The following is a 14,166-nucleotide window of genomic DNA, read 5'->3' on the forward strand; positions in this document are numbered from 1 at the left end:
AAGAACAAATCTAAAAAAGCATCAAGGCAGACATACTCTTCATACTTGCCATTAAACACTAGTTGGCAATCGCAAAAAATAACCGGCTCTCAAAATGTTTCTTCTCATATCTCTACCCTGCTAGCTCAGTTTTGAACTTTCCAGTTGAAAATAAATTAATGGTCACAGTTACCTGCCTCAGCAGGGGGGACAAAGACCAAATATTACTTATTTTAATGCATCAAGCGGTCTCTAAAAGCTAGCACTGACACTTGGATAACACAACTCGCATATGGATAATGCGGCAAGCACCAAGGCATCACTGGTGAAATCGATGAGGAAAAATTCTGTAGCAGAGCATTTTGCACTTGCTCTAAAGCAGGTGGCTGTAGCTCTTGGACCTCGACAAACTCACATCCACTCGGTCAGTAGTGCTGCTGTACACACATTTTGCAGTAAAGTTGTGTAGTCTAGAAACTGCTCAGCTTCCACAACTCTAAGTGTATTCAAACCTCTGACTTCCCATCCCCTGACGCACAAAGTGGGCAGAAATAGACATCACGTACATTGACAGTACCGAAAAGTAACATGGTCTGGTGGCTATGCTGTTTCAGGCACCTTCTGAAGTGGAGACACCTCACTAGCAGGTGCTCAGTGGCCCTTCCAGCAGTGTGCCCACCTTGCTGCTTTTCCTTATTTCCTTATCAGAGACTCACTGAACTGGAGACAAGAGCTGAGGAAGCAGATAGTGGAAAGCTAACATGGCTGTTGATATAGCCTTTTCTGATCAGGTCTCTGTTCACCAACAGCTCTTTTACTAAAGTGTCGTCTCATTAAGACTTTCTCCCACAGAAGCCAGCATGGAAAGTTATGGTCCCATAGGACTTCAGCAGCTCAAATAAAGAATTCAACCCCCCTGCTCAGACAGGACTGCTGTCAAATAAAGCACAAAGAGAAGCTGAGAGATCCCCAGGGGCACTGGAAAGCCTTTTCTACTCTAACCTGTCTAAAGTCAGAAGCGTATTTTAGCATTAGTTCTATTGCCCTCAAACAACTTTTTTTTTTGTTCCTTTTTTTTGTAATAATACTTCAATTTTCCAAGTTTTTCAATTTAACAATAGCAATTGCCTCTTCTCTTTGCAAGTACTTTGATACTTCAGTTGTTTTAAAAATGGAAACAAATTTCTTGTTAAATATGTCTTAATCACATCCTTAATTTTTGAAGTGTACTTGATTATAACTTTAATCATAATCTCTTATATAGAAACCTGGGTTTATGTGGAGTCAGAAATAATGAATTGAGTCACCAAAAAAGTGTAGGCAGTTATTGAAGTTGAACTTCATCTTTCAAAATACTGCCGTTTGATGGAAAGGCTTTTAAAACAGAAAATAAAACAAACATTTCCAAGGGTAGGGAGAAAACAGCTTTTTAATTTGTTATTAATTTTATTTTTTTTCTTAAGAAGGCTTCATTGTTTTATTTTACTAAACATGCAAAAGTGGCAGAAAGACATACTCTATGGTTTGCTTTATTTTCATTAATGAGAGTTAGAGGCATAAAATCATGTTGAACAGGGTAAAAAAGAAATTACTGGCAGGATTTAAATAAAAACAAGTACAAAGCACATGGTCAACGTCCAGGATGACAACCTCTCCTCTTCTAGAGGATCACTATTTTTCCTCCCATGCCAATATGCAAAGTAAGAGAGTCCAAAAAAGTTAAAGGTTGTCTGTCTCTCTCTCTTCACACACACCAGCAAGAAGTAATTCTCAGTTGCTACCTCAGCAGTGGAAAACGGTTGAGAATATCAATGAGCCACTGCCACTCTGAAATATAAAGCACCATCACAGCTAACCACCATATGCTGTAACAAAAGTAGAATGGAAGCTTTGATACGTAAATTCTATCCACAGGATATTTCTAATACAGACATCAGAGGCTTTTAATTCACAAAGCTGACTCAATTCTATATGCTGATGCATTTCACGTCCCAATTAGTGGAGATGAAATCATCCCATGGTTACTCATGATGCTATGCTAATCTTCCTTTGGAAGTTAAATTTTCAATCAAAGATAAAGAATTTAATTAAAAATTTTATCTTCAGTGTTGTTTTTTTATTTTATTTTGCTATGCTGGATAAATTTATATAAGTGACCATTATAATCTCTATTTAAGTCCCCACATAAGCTCACAAAGAGTGCAAGCTATTTGAAATGAATATAGCGTGATACCTCAGGTTGACTACTGCAGTATAATACTGCGTCTCTTAATACCAGCAGGCTTTCACACATGCCACATTGCTTCTCCTCTTCCATTAAATACATACCACACCTATGCTGGAAGCAAGGCAGACCTCTCAAATGTTTAAATACCACAATGGTATCTCAAGACCGCTGAACAGAAATGCTGCAGCATTCTGCACACCAAAAGTATTAAGCATGGCCTTTGCAAACCACTAGACTGCCTTTACTAAAAGGAAGTGTATCACACCACTGGCTGGACCACCATTCTACCTTAAAATAGGCAGGATTCAGAGATCTTGATTCTCTGCCTCGGTCAGTAAGAATAAGCTTAGCATATGCCTCAGTTATTCCATCTGTAAATCATGGAGTGATACTGACCTGCCTTTCCAAGCAACTAGTACTGAAGGAAACAAAGTTCCCAGTTAAGCGTCCTACATACTACAAACGGCAAAAGAGAATGCTTACTGTCTTAAGGGTATTCCTACATGAAAGCCTTTTTCTTGCCTGATACCCTGCAATGTTTTAGATGACTGTGACCTTGCATTGAAAGCTGTCTTCTTCATCTAGTCCCTCCTCATGCCTCACCAGCCCAGTGTGGGTGTTAGAGCTCTTACCTCTCTACTTCTCACTGAGGGACCACACACAGTAATGCAATTAATGCAGTCTTAAAGGAATCTCTTATGAAATACAGATCAAGAAAAGGCAGTCCTTGAATGCTATCTCTTGCATCCGATTTAATTTCATTGTGCCCATGTCTCTTGGGTTCATTCGCTATTTTGTGTTGTACCAACATCACATGGAGGAAAGGAGGCCAAGTTCTTTGTTCTCACTCACATGAGGGTCTATACAACACAGTGGTAAACTTCAAATCATTCTTACAACAGGTTCCAACATCTAGCCACGCAGCTCTAATTGCCCTATTCCAGAGAAACATAACAGCGACCAAAACCTACCAACATTAATGCAATTTTTTGTTTCGAGTTGCCTATATTTTTGCATCTTCTGCTCAAACACTGACACATCTGGAAGTGGACAAAACACTTAAAGAAAAATACCTGATGCAAATTAACCATGGTATGTTGTTCCTTGATGGTTGCCAGCCACCCACCCAGCTGCTCACTCACTCCTTCCCCTGAGCAAGGCTGGGGGAGAAAAGATGAAGATGCTCAGGGGTTGAGATAAAGACAGGGAGATCACTTAACCAACTGCCATCATAGGCAAACCAAACTCACCTTATGGGAAAAATAACTGCATTTATCGTAAATTAAGATAGTGCTTACTAAGGAGAAACAAAGACCTTTCTCCACCTCCATCCCCTTCTTTTTCCCAGGCTCAACTTCACTCCCGACTCCTCTACCTTCTCCATACCCTGAGCGGCACTGGGGTTTGCAGGCTGGGGTGGTTATGCTCAGCCCACAACAGCTCCTCTCTGCTCTTCCTTCTTCCTCACACTTCATCCCTGCTTGCAGCAGGGGCTCTCCACAGGCTGCAGGGAAATACCTGCTCCACAGGCGTTTCTCCAGGAGTAATCAGCCACATACAGTGCCATAGTTCACCTAACAAATCCTTCTGCTTCCTTTCATGGTCCACTTAGAAACCTTTCGAGCAAGGCTGCTTTGGGAGCACTACACTTGAAGCACTGACGGGATTATTCACCACAATTGCCTGACCTCTTCTGTACTCTCCGTATGTTTCAGTGCTGACATCACCCTCAGGCAATGATTAGCTCCACAACATCACTATTTTATGAATACGCCTTTCTTCTTTCCCTCCATGTGTACTCCACTGCCCTTTATCATGTTCTCATCTTAGATATCCCAGTTAGTGTCCATTTCTCATGCTTACTCACATCTCCTAGGATTCAGCCCACCACTCAAAGGTGGAATCAGTCGGCCAAAAGCTCGGTACAACACCCCTGCCACAGTTCCATGTTGAACCTCCCTCCAGCTGATTTTCCATATCTTGCAGCATGCAAAATGACAAAAATATCCCTTCTGAGCCACAGTACAAGTCAGATGTCACAGATCAGCCTCACCTCTCTTCCTTGGAGCTTCTACTGTGTTTTGGCACAGCTCTCCTCTCTGTCCCACAAGGAATTTGACATCATGAGCAGGTATGTCCTCCTATCCTGCTTCCGCCTGGATCCTTTAAAGTCCCAGATAGACATTGCAAGAGCTTTTTTTTTTTGGCTCTTAATGGCCAATGGATGTATTCTAGCTACAGAGCTAGCTCTTCATGATCAAAGCCCCCATTGATGAAAATCTCAATTCTTAGTTCCTGAGTTTTGCTTTTCTCCCCACTTTTGTCTTCTGAATTTTCTTCTCTCCTACAGTACATAAATTATTATTTCACTTCGTTTAGTATTTTACCTTCACTCAGTACATAGTATATCATCTTCAGCTGTCTTCAGTTTTGTTCTAATACCTCATAATAGTCTGGCTTTCTGTTTCTTTTCCCATCCAACAAACCATCAGTCAGGCTCTTGTCCTAGTTCTCCAGGACAGGAAAACTGCCAAACTTGAAATCCATTTCTACTTTACCTGTCTGTGTCGTCCTTTATCTTCTGCTGCATTCCTTGGGTCACACTCCAGAACTCCATCATCGTTTGTTGGCTCTGCATACCTGCAGTTTTCTGTACTGTTTCCTCTTTTCTACTTTAATATGCTTTTAGAGGCGGGTGAGAACGCCACCCTTACCTCTAACCACACTACTGACCTTCAAACTTTGTTTTAGAAAGTCTGTCTCTCAGGTAGCAACTTCTCTTCCAAACTATGCAAGTGTATTTCTTCCTCCACACATATTCACAGTCTCTTTTTCCCCATAGGCAGTCTGAAGTGCTTACTCAGTACTCATTTTTGTCTTCTTCCACAGCTTTTGGACTTAAAGTCTGCCAGACTCACAGCCACAGAAACTGTCCCATTTACAGGCTTTAAAGCTCATTTCAACAATCCTGTCAGCAATTACAACTGTATTCTTGATTCGGTTCAGCAGAATTACGTTCAAGCATTGTAAAAGACGCACCAGAAGGGAACAGACATGACTGTATTTATACCCCAACTGTAACACCACCAACTCAAAGCTGACGATTCCAATCACTGAATTGGAATTGATAAGAGTATAATTAGAAGTCTCAATTTGTGAGTCAATGGTAATCACTCAGCTGTTACAGTTAGGCAAAGCGATACTTCCAAATCCAGAAAGAAGTCCTTTTTGATGCAGTGCCTCAACATCAGGCACAAGACATAAGATTTAATCCCACTACTAAAGATGCAGGATTTCAGCTATTCCCCAGCATACCACCCAGAAAAGGATAAAACCCACAATGAACACATTTTAAGTCACTGCCTTGTCAAATGTGATCAAACACTAAGAATCACTTCAGCAGGTGAGGACAAAAGTTACCATAATTAATGAAACTTTTTCCTTGAAGTGGACTGGAGATTTTAGTGAGGAAAAAAAAGAGAAGGTAGCAACTTCTACTAAACATAAAGCTAGCCATCAAGCCCACAAACACAGCATAACCTTCTTCCCCTGTATCTAGTTGTACTAGCCTACCAAAACTGCTCTGTATTACAGCTACCATAAAAGGGCAAATTGACCTAAGGACTGCAAAATTCTGCAGTGGTATCAGGAAGAATTCACGTCAAAAATATTTCTAACGCAACGGCTATTCAAGTTGCTCCTGCATAGAAAACTATGCCAGCATTTTAACTAAATAAAAACTTTCCACTAAAACAACAATCCTGATTCCTATGAAATAACATTTTTTCCTGCTGTTTTTTAACAATTTTACTAATAAGGAGTTGATAAGAGATGAGAAAAACAAGACATCCCTCACTTAATAGTGAGGTTGGCGATGATTAATCATTTGAGTGTAAGAGTAATCAGCTATGCATCAACATAAAACCCCTACCGTCCCTAATACCTAACAAACCAAAACATCAAATTTCTATCTATTGTCAGAGGAACAAGATGACATAAGACTTCCACCTGATTTTAGAAAAAGTAAAACAATAGCTTTTAGGATTCTCTTTTTAGGCATAAATTCAAAGACAAGTAGTACTTAGATGTATGCATCTAACAGACAATAGGGTATTATTTTAGCTAAGTTTTTAGCAAAGTTTCAACATCTGAGTAGTTATTATTTGTTGACAGAAATAAACAAAATTCACCCTGAACATGTCTTACTTACTGAGAACTATTGAAACATCTGTTTTACTCCTGAACTCTACAACCCAACAGCGCTCCAGGATTACCACTTCGGAGGCTTCAGAACTCTGAAACATAAAGATGACAAAACATTAGAATTTGGAACCTGACTGGGAAGTCCTTCTGTTTAGCAGTTCACAGCCAACGCAATGTGTAGACTTAAAGACAACAAAGCATAATAGTCATTAGGCAGATGGATGCAGGCATTCTTTAATTACTGATCTGTGTCATCCTCCTTCAGCTCAATGAGCTATAACGGGAATAAACTGTTAGAGAAGACCATGCAGGAAACCAGGAAAAGAAGGAACTCAGTAATTAAGTTTTTTTCATATTGTAGGTACTCAAAACTTTAGGTGCCACCTCATTCCTAAGCAAATCAGACAAGACCAGCTCATTCCAACTCCTGTATTTACTAATAAGGCTGAATCGAATGTCGGATTTTATTCAAAGAGTAGGATATTTTCAAGTGAACAAAGTAACATGCAATCTTACAGTAGGCATTTCTCTTCAATTTTCATTTAAAAGTTATTTCTTTATCATCACTTGAAGCTTCGAAATGTTGTCTCTGGCTTTGCAATTCAAATGACATTAAGTGATATAGACCTATTGCAGAATGCAATGTGATACAAATTACCACTATCATTTTTTATGAGTGCTCTGCAGAAAGGATGCAGACTCTTCTTCTAGTTTAGTAAGTGTGACTCATTTTTCAGAAGAGTGAAGCTATCAATCACTCCCTCAGAATTAATCTTTTTTCCCTGAAAACTTTTATTATCTGTTTTTTATTCCTAACATCTGGTGACAGATAACCCTTAGAACATGCATCCATACACTTCCTCATTGCAGGTTCTCAACTTCAGTGACATTCTACAGCAATTAATGTAAGTTCTTTAAGATAAAAAATTGTTCATATTGTGGATCAATGTTAACAAAAATTCAAACTTTAGTTGCACGTATTTGACAGTTAATGAATGACTTCATTAAAAATGTTCATATTTATAACACCTGCCTAATACATGTAAGTTTTCTTGTCTACCTCTTTCTCTGTATTTATACTGTGCTATTTGGCCTGCCAGAATCAGACTCCAACTTTTTGTCAAGAGTTTCACGTTCATTTTTAAATGGATGTCTTGATTCTGCATTTTCTCACAAAAAAATCCTTTACTTACCTAGTAATACCATTGTCTTTCATAAGCAAAAAAGTGAAAATTTATTACAGTAAGACTCTAAGACTATAGTAAGACTGACAAGTAACAAACAGGTAATGATTCAGAAAGTCTAAGAAGAATTTCCTTGAGAAAGTCTGTATTTATTCCCTCCCACCCGCCTTTTATCATTTAACTGAATACTCCAAACCCAGTTATGGAAGCACAAACCAACATCCAAAGGTGACAAAAGTTTGAAATAAAACACAGGAGCAGGGAAAAAGCACACAATGTTATACTGAAACATGTTAGATATGTTAGAAGTCAAGACAGAAGGTTTCATAGACTAAGAAAAAGCCACCTGACTTATCTAGAAACCACCCATACATTGACTTCTTTGAACTATTACTCAAGCTGGGCTGGTCTAAAAGGGATGCATTGTCCTGAAGCCTGAAAAAGTTAACTGACTGTTTTGAAAAAAAAAAAAAGGTATAAATATTGAAAAAGTGCAGTGAGTTTTGGGAGAAACACAAATGCTACACTGGGAACTTGCTTAATTTGTAGAATCCAGCAAGTGGAGCATACATGGTAACCCAGAGGCGATTCTCAGGTGCTATCAAGTGAGACATTACTTCAAGTTCTACCAGGTAAAGTAAAATACAAGAAGCCTTTATGAGAAAGAGCTAAAGTCAGCTTGGGAAAATGAGCAATAATAGTTCAAAAAACAAACATTAGACTAATCAGGAAGAGTTCTCTACTGCAGTGATGTTAACTGTTTCAATTCTTTAGATTTTGAAACAATATATCAACACTGATACAGTTTCCCAGATAATCCTTACTGAAAAAAATGGATAATGCAGTCTGATTCCTTCAAGAGCTGGCAATCTTTCAGAAAAGACATGACCAAAAGTAGTTTATTTCAGAAGTTAACCAAGGTCTGAGACAATTTAACACTCAGCTGAGAGTACATGAAAGACTCCTATCCAGTCTTTTTCCCAAAAAAAGTCCATCTGTTCTAACAGCTTTTCCCCTTTACATCCCTACAGAAAATGGTTCCTCTGCTGATATTCATGCCCCACAGATGAAACATGCAAACGTGACAACTCCCTAGACTTAACATTTCCTGCAAAAGATGTATCTGCAGTTAGTGGAAGCCTGTCAGTATATAAAAGAGAAGCCACTCGCCGTTGCATGCCCTTCAGACTAGTCGGGTACTGGGAAAAGCCCACAAAGAAGAATCACAGCTTCCCTGTAATTTGCTATAGTTGCCAAGACAAAGGCTTGATGTTTGGATTTGTATATGAAAGGCATACGTAGAAAAAAAATCGGCAAGCAAATTGGTTAGCAGAAATGAACAAATAATTAACAAGAATTTGTATTAGTAAGGTTTGTCTCACAAGGCAGTTGACATACAAGAGTGACTACAAGCACAAGAGAGGACGGTTCAGAGCATTTCAAGCTTTCTGCGTTTTAAGGCAGCAGATGCTGCAGCACAAGAGCCTCTTTAGAGACAAGTTAGTCTACTCCCTGCAGCAGTGGAACCTGGAATGAAACAATGCTGCAACTTCAAATGAATCTGAATGCTTTTCCAAGACACACAATCGAGTACAGCGATCAGAGGATATGCATTTACTGTTTCTGTACGTAAGAGGGAATAAGGGAAACAAGAAAAAAAAAAAGATGAAAGAGTACAAGGCTGGCAGAAAATAAAGTACATGTTGCTGCAAAACATCTCCTGCATCCTGACACAAAACTGAAGAAAAAGACCTTCAGAATTACTATCACTGCAGACTTTTCATCATTTAAATGAGTTATGCTGTCTGTCACACAAAAATCTAACAAATTTATTTACAAATGAAATGACAAAATTGTAATCAAGGGAACCATTATGCATATCTGATAGAGATCAGCTTTGTTTTCAGTATCTGAAGAGATGCAAAACGTCTCTCACTTTAAGTGCATAATATGAGCTTATTTAAACTAGCTGCCATTTTATTTTTCTAGGTTTGATTTTAATAAAAGGGTAATTTCTAATGATCTGGTCTTTATGCATGGCAAATAGGATCAAAATTAGATCTGTAGCAATGTGTTATGATCCAATATATTGTTGGGTTTTTTCCTCCTACCATTAGTAATTTCAGATAACTGTTATAAAAAACAAACTGTACCAATCCAAACGCCAAACAACAGCTAGGCCTTGAACTATTATATCTGTCTTAAAATATTGACAAAAATCTACAGACAGCAGAACCACCCCACCACCTCCCAGCTCAAGAAATTGTTAGAAACACTGATTTGAGGAGGAAAACAAATGATTCATAAATCTAACAAATATCCTAGTAAAACTGCTGAAGTAGAAGAGTGCCCCAAAGAATTAGCAGAAACCTTTTCAGTTCACTTTGCCAAATGATTGGCCAAGCTTTGCCATCGGTACGCTGTTGTAAATTCAAAGTACTACAGTGCTACTAAATCCACTCCTGTCTACTGTAACTGTCACAAGTTTCAAATTGAAGTAGTGAAAACATGCCTGTTTGTGGATTTCATGCCTAAAACTGAAATAAGAGACAGTCATACCCAAGCACGTGAGCAGATGTCTGCTGACTGCATCTTCACACCTATATAACTGTACACAACTTCCTTTAATGTAAAGGAAGCTTAATGATAGCAAACTGGCAACCATTATTCAAGTACCTCGCTCCAGATCCACCAGCAACCTGAAGTATACATTGTGTGCAAGATAGACATTCAGAGAATTTTTCTGATACAGTGCAATACAGCAGTTCTGCTGTTAGAAAGCATAAAACCCAAAACCACATTCCAGAGCAGTGAGGGAAGCACACAGTGTTCGAAGTGACGTTGGTATGTTTTTTGAGCACTTTCTAACTCTCTGCACTGAATGTGACTTACATGGTAACTGGAATTTGAAACCACGGTATTGCCGATGCCAGCTGCCACTTTTCTTTGGACTGGGGAGTGAAAAGAACTTTCAAAAAGCAAAAGCAATGAGAAACTTTTACAACTGTCAGACAAAGTGGCATGTTTGAGCTATTTCTGCATTCTTGTAGATCTGATTTGATGTACCGTTGGAGGGAGGGCAGGGGAAGTGTGTCATTATGAAAGGGTTTTACAATAGGAGATTTGTTGCTGTAGGGAGAGGAAGAAAAAAAAAAAAATCTACTGTTAGCTATATCAAGTTGAGAATTAAACTGACAGTTAAAAATTAGAAGTGACATTCCAAGCAATTCCTCTGTGTTAAAACAGTAAGTAGAAAAGGAAAGCTATAGCATTGTAGGAAAACCAAACACTACAGAAAGTAAAAACTCTTCTACTAAGACATTATAAAAAGCCTCTACAGTCAACCAAGGATGGGGAGGGAGTGTGTGTTGTGTGTGAATTTCACAGTTTATTTTTTTTAAAAGCTTATTTTTGCAAAACTTGAAATAATTAAATCAGAAGACTTACAGAGTAGGGATGCTACATACAGCAATGTATTTATTGTGCTTTTCAAACCAGTTATTTTATATCTGCATTTATAAGTATTCTTATGATAAACGCACATTAAAGAAATTTCATGGAAAGGTAACAAAACAATTAAAACAGACAAAATTATAGTCACATCTAAGTAACACAAAAAACTATGCTAGGGAACAAATGAAAATACTTTGAAAACATGAATGACAGGAGTTGGTTTCAGTTCTTTCTTGCTATTAAAAGAAAGTATTTGCAACAGAGGAGGCTGCCTGAAGGAGCTGGTAGCAGCAGGTGAAGTTTATCAAATTATTTTGAACACATACCATCTCTCTTCCCTAAACTGCAAAGCCATCACTGTCCACCACTTATTAGAAGACGTATCTAATACCTTCCCTGGAAGCCTTAGAGGAAAAGATGGCGACTGAGGAAATCTGAAAGACCAGGTATTTGGGCACTGCTTTCGGTGATTTGTAGGCTAAGTGCCTCACTTGCAGGAAAGGAAAGCAAAGTGAAGCACATACTCCTCATTAGGAACTCTTCCTTGGTTCCACCATGTACCTACACTCCAACTGTGTAAACCTGGCTCAGAAAGTCTCAGTGTCCTCAGACTCCTGCTGAAGGCCTACTTTCCAGGAGGAGCACTAGAAGACAGTGAACAGATATGATGATATGGCCCTTATCCCTTGGCATGCCTACAGAGCAGCCGGAGGTCTGCAATCCATACGCAACATACAATGGTATTAGCAATAGCCTAACTAGCTCTGACACCAATAGCAGCAAAGTCCTAATGGCAATTAAAATGGCTCAAGCTGTACAACTTGCTTACCATCCCTAGCTTTTCCAGTCTCACTGGTACTGGCAAACAAGGTAGTCAGGTGGATAGTAGCTCAATAATGTATGCATACACTCAGGTCGTGCTTTCGACTACGCTATAAACAGTACCACCTACGTTTGCTATTTCAGTGTTAGCACAGATAAGGTTCATCACTCCACAGTTAAAGCACAGCTTTTTTATATATATATATATATATGTATATATATATATATATATATATATATATATATATATACACACACACACGAACAAGAGAAAAGCAAGAGGATTTGTCAGGCTCATTTCACTCACAAACAGAAAAAGTAATAGTCTTAAAATGAAGGTACAATGTATTTCTATAGCAATATGTCCATTATCAAAAGAGATCAAAAGACACTGCTCTAATTTTGAGGTATTAACAAATGACTGCGTGACATAAGCAAGCATATAATTTGCAGAATTAAAAACACCCCTTTAAATGTTGGCAAGTAGTATTCAACAACCTGAGATCTCCTTTAATGTTACATATTCTTCTGCTATATTAAAATTCCCACCCTGTGCTTATTAAGTGTCACAAAGCCTATCACCCAAGCTGCACGATAATGAAGAATATGTTTCCCGAGTGTCTGATGAGGTGCTTCAATTATTCCAGACCTGGCAGTTCATTGCAACCACCTTTACAAACTGTCAGCTCACTGAAAGATACTCAAATCGTCTTTTTCAGAAAACACCCTACCCCCTGTGATTAATCCATCATGCCATGCTACCGGGTACCAACTTCACGCTGACAACGTAATGCCACTCATCTGCATTCACTCTGGAAAACGCTGTTGACTTACATCACGGAACAAATCCTGCAGAACAGACAAGCACTTTTAATAGACTATTACCTTTAACAAATGTCAATATCTAACCAATAGTAATTTTCCCTTCAGTTTCAAAATGCATTAGTAGTAGTAGTAATAATGTACAAGTACACATTCTCTTAATTCACACTCCATATTCACTCAGTTTATTATGCACAAGCGTAATTGAAAAATGAAAATTAAACTTTTTCCACCTTCTACACACAGCTTGAAACAATCACAAATTACCTTTCCTACATAAAAAGTTAATTATATACAGTTCAGATACGAATTAGTTAAGTTTTTCAAAGTTATATTTTAGTGCGAGACTCCAGTGCTGTATCACAACACAAATCTCAGATGATATGCTTTTTTTAAAATATCCTTCTTTCTTCTACACTTTTTGTCTGTAATTTAAAAAACATGTTATTAATCGCTGGCTCAGTTCCCAATATATTTCTTTTTTACTTCAAAAATAGTTTAAACTAAGAATTACATGTTAACTGTATTTTAAAATTAGGTATGACAGCTTAATTACAGCTTTTATTAGTTTCAGCAGTACCTGGGAAGTAAGGAAGGCAGAATACAAAAACACCATCGCTACAAGTATTGTGTGTTTGTAAAATGCATTATCTTTGGATATTTAAAAGTGGACAACGAAGGATATTTCGCTTCACTAGTAAGAATTCTTAATATTTTTACCATTTTATTTCAAGTCTTGCAACATCTGACATAACTTTCTGTAACTCTCAGTTCTTGGAGCCACAATATCACAAGCTTTTACTCTAAATCTCAGACATCCTGCAGAAGAGAAAAAATAGCTAAAAAAACCCACACAACAAGGAACCCAAGCCAAAACAAACCTCACAAAACAAAACCACCCTCTAAGCACCCTATACACAAGGTTTCCAGTGATCTTTTTGTTGCTTTTTAAGAGACATGCATGACTTAAGCCAAATTCCCAATTTTTCAGGGCCATAACTTCTCAAATCTTGAGCTGTTAATATGATCCTTGTGAAATGGATGTAATCAAAATTTCCTTGATGAAGTTAAGAGTCACAGAGCTTACATCTCTTGCCTTAAAAAGGTTCAGATGAAACAACTGACTATATAAATTACCCCTTTCCTTCAGGAAGGCCAAGGAGTGAGAACGATGGATGGGAAGACCACCAGCCACTCCTTGGGTACAAATTCTCTGCCAAGTTTTTTGTGTTTCATTGATGCAGGGAGGTATTATCTAGCTCACAAAGATTTCAGAAGGCAGTTTTATTTTCTGCTAGAGAAAGAAAAAGGGATTTCACTGAAGTGTTCGAGAAAATACATGTTTTACTGGTTTTGGTATAGTTGACTAACAACGGATGACAAGTTCCTCTTGATACTTAGGATACATAAGTTATTCTGTAACCAACATCATATTATTTCCTTTTAAGTAACAATTTCTAGTTGTGAGTAAGCGAT

General features: G+C 38.1%; 1 protein-coding gene across 3 annotated transcripts in view; it reads right to left on the minus strand.

Annotated features, from left to right (window-relative positions):
* Positions 1 to 14,166, minus strand: part of INPP4B (inositol polyphosphate-4-phosphatase type II B) — a 282,937-nt gene that overhangs the window by 201,618 nt on the left and 67,153 nt on the right. For all 3 annotated transcript variants that reach the window (XM_086612544.1, XM_086612542.1, XM_086612543.1), the window contains exon 3: positions 6,417 to 6,501. In XM_086612544.1, the coding sequence (XP_086468670.1) occupies positions 6,417 to 6,501 (85 nt within the window). The remainder of the gene's footprint in view (positions 1 to 6,416; positions 6,502 to 14,166) is intronic.

Source organism: Tauraco erythrolophus, chromosome 5, assembly GCF_009769465.1.
Source record: "Tauraco erythrolophus isolate bTauEry1 chromosome 5, bTauEry1.pri, whole genome shotgun sequence".
NCBI classification, from domain to species: domain Eukaryota; kingdom Metazoa; phylum Chordata; class Aves; order Musophagiformes; family Musophagidae; genus Tauraco; species Tauraco erythrolophus.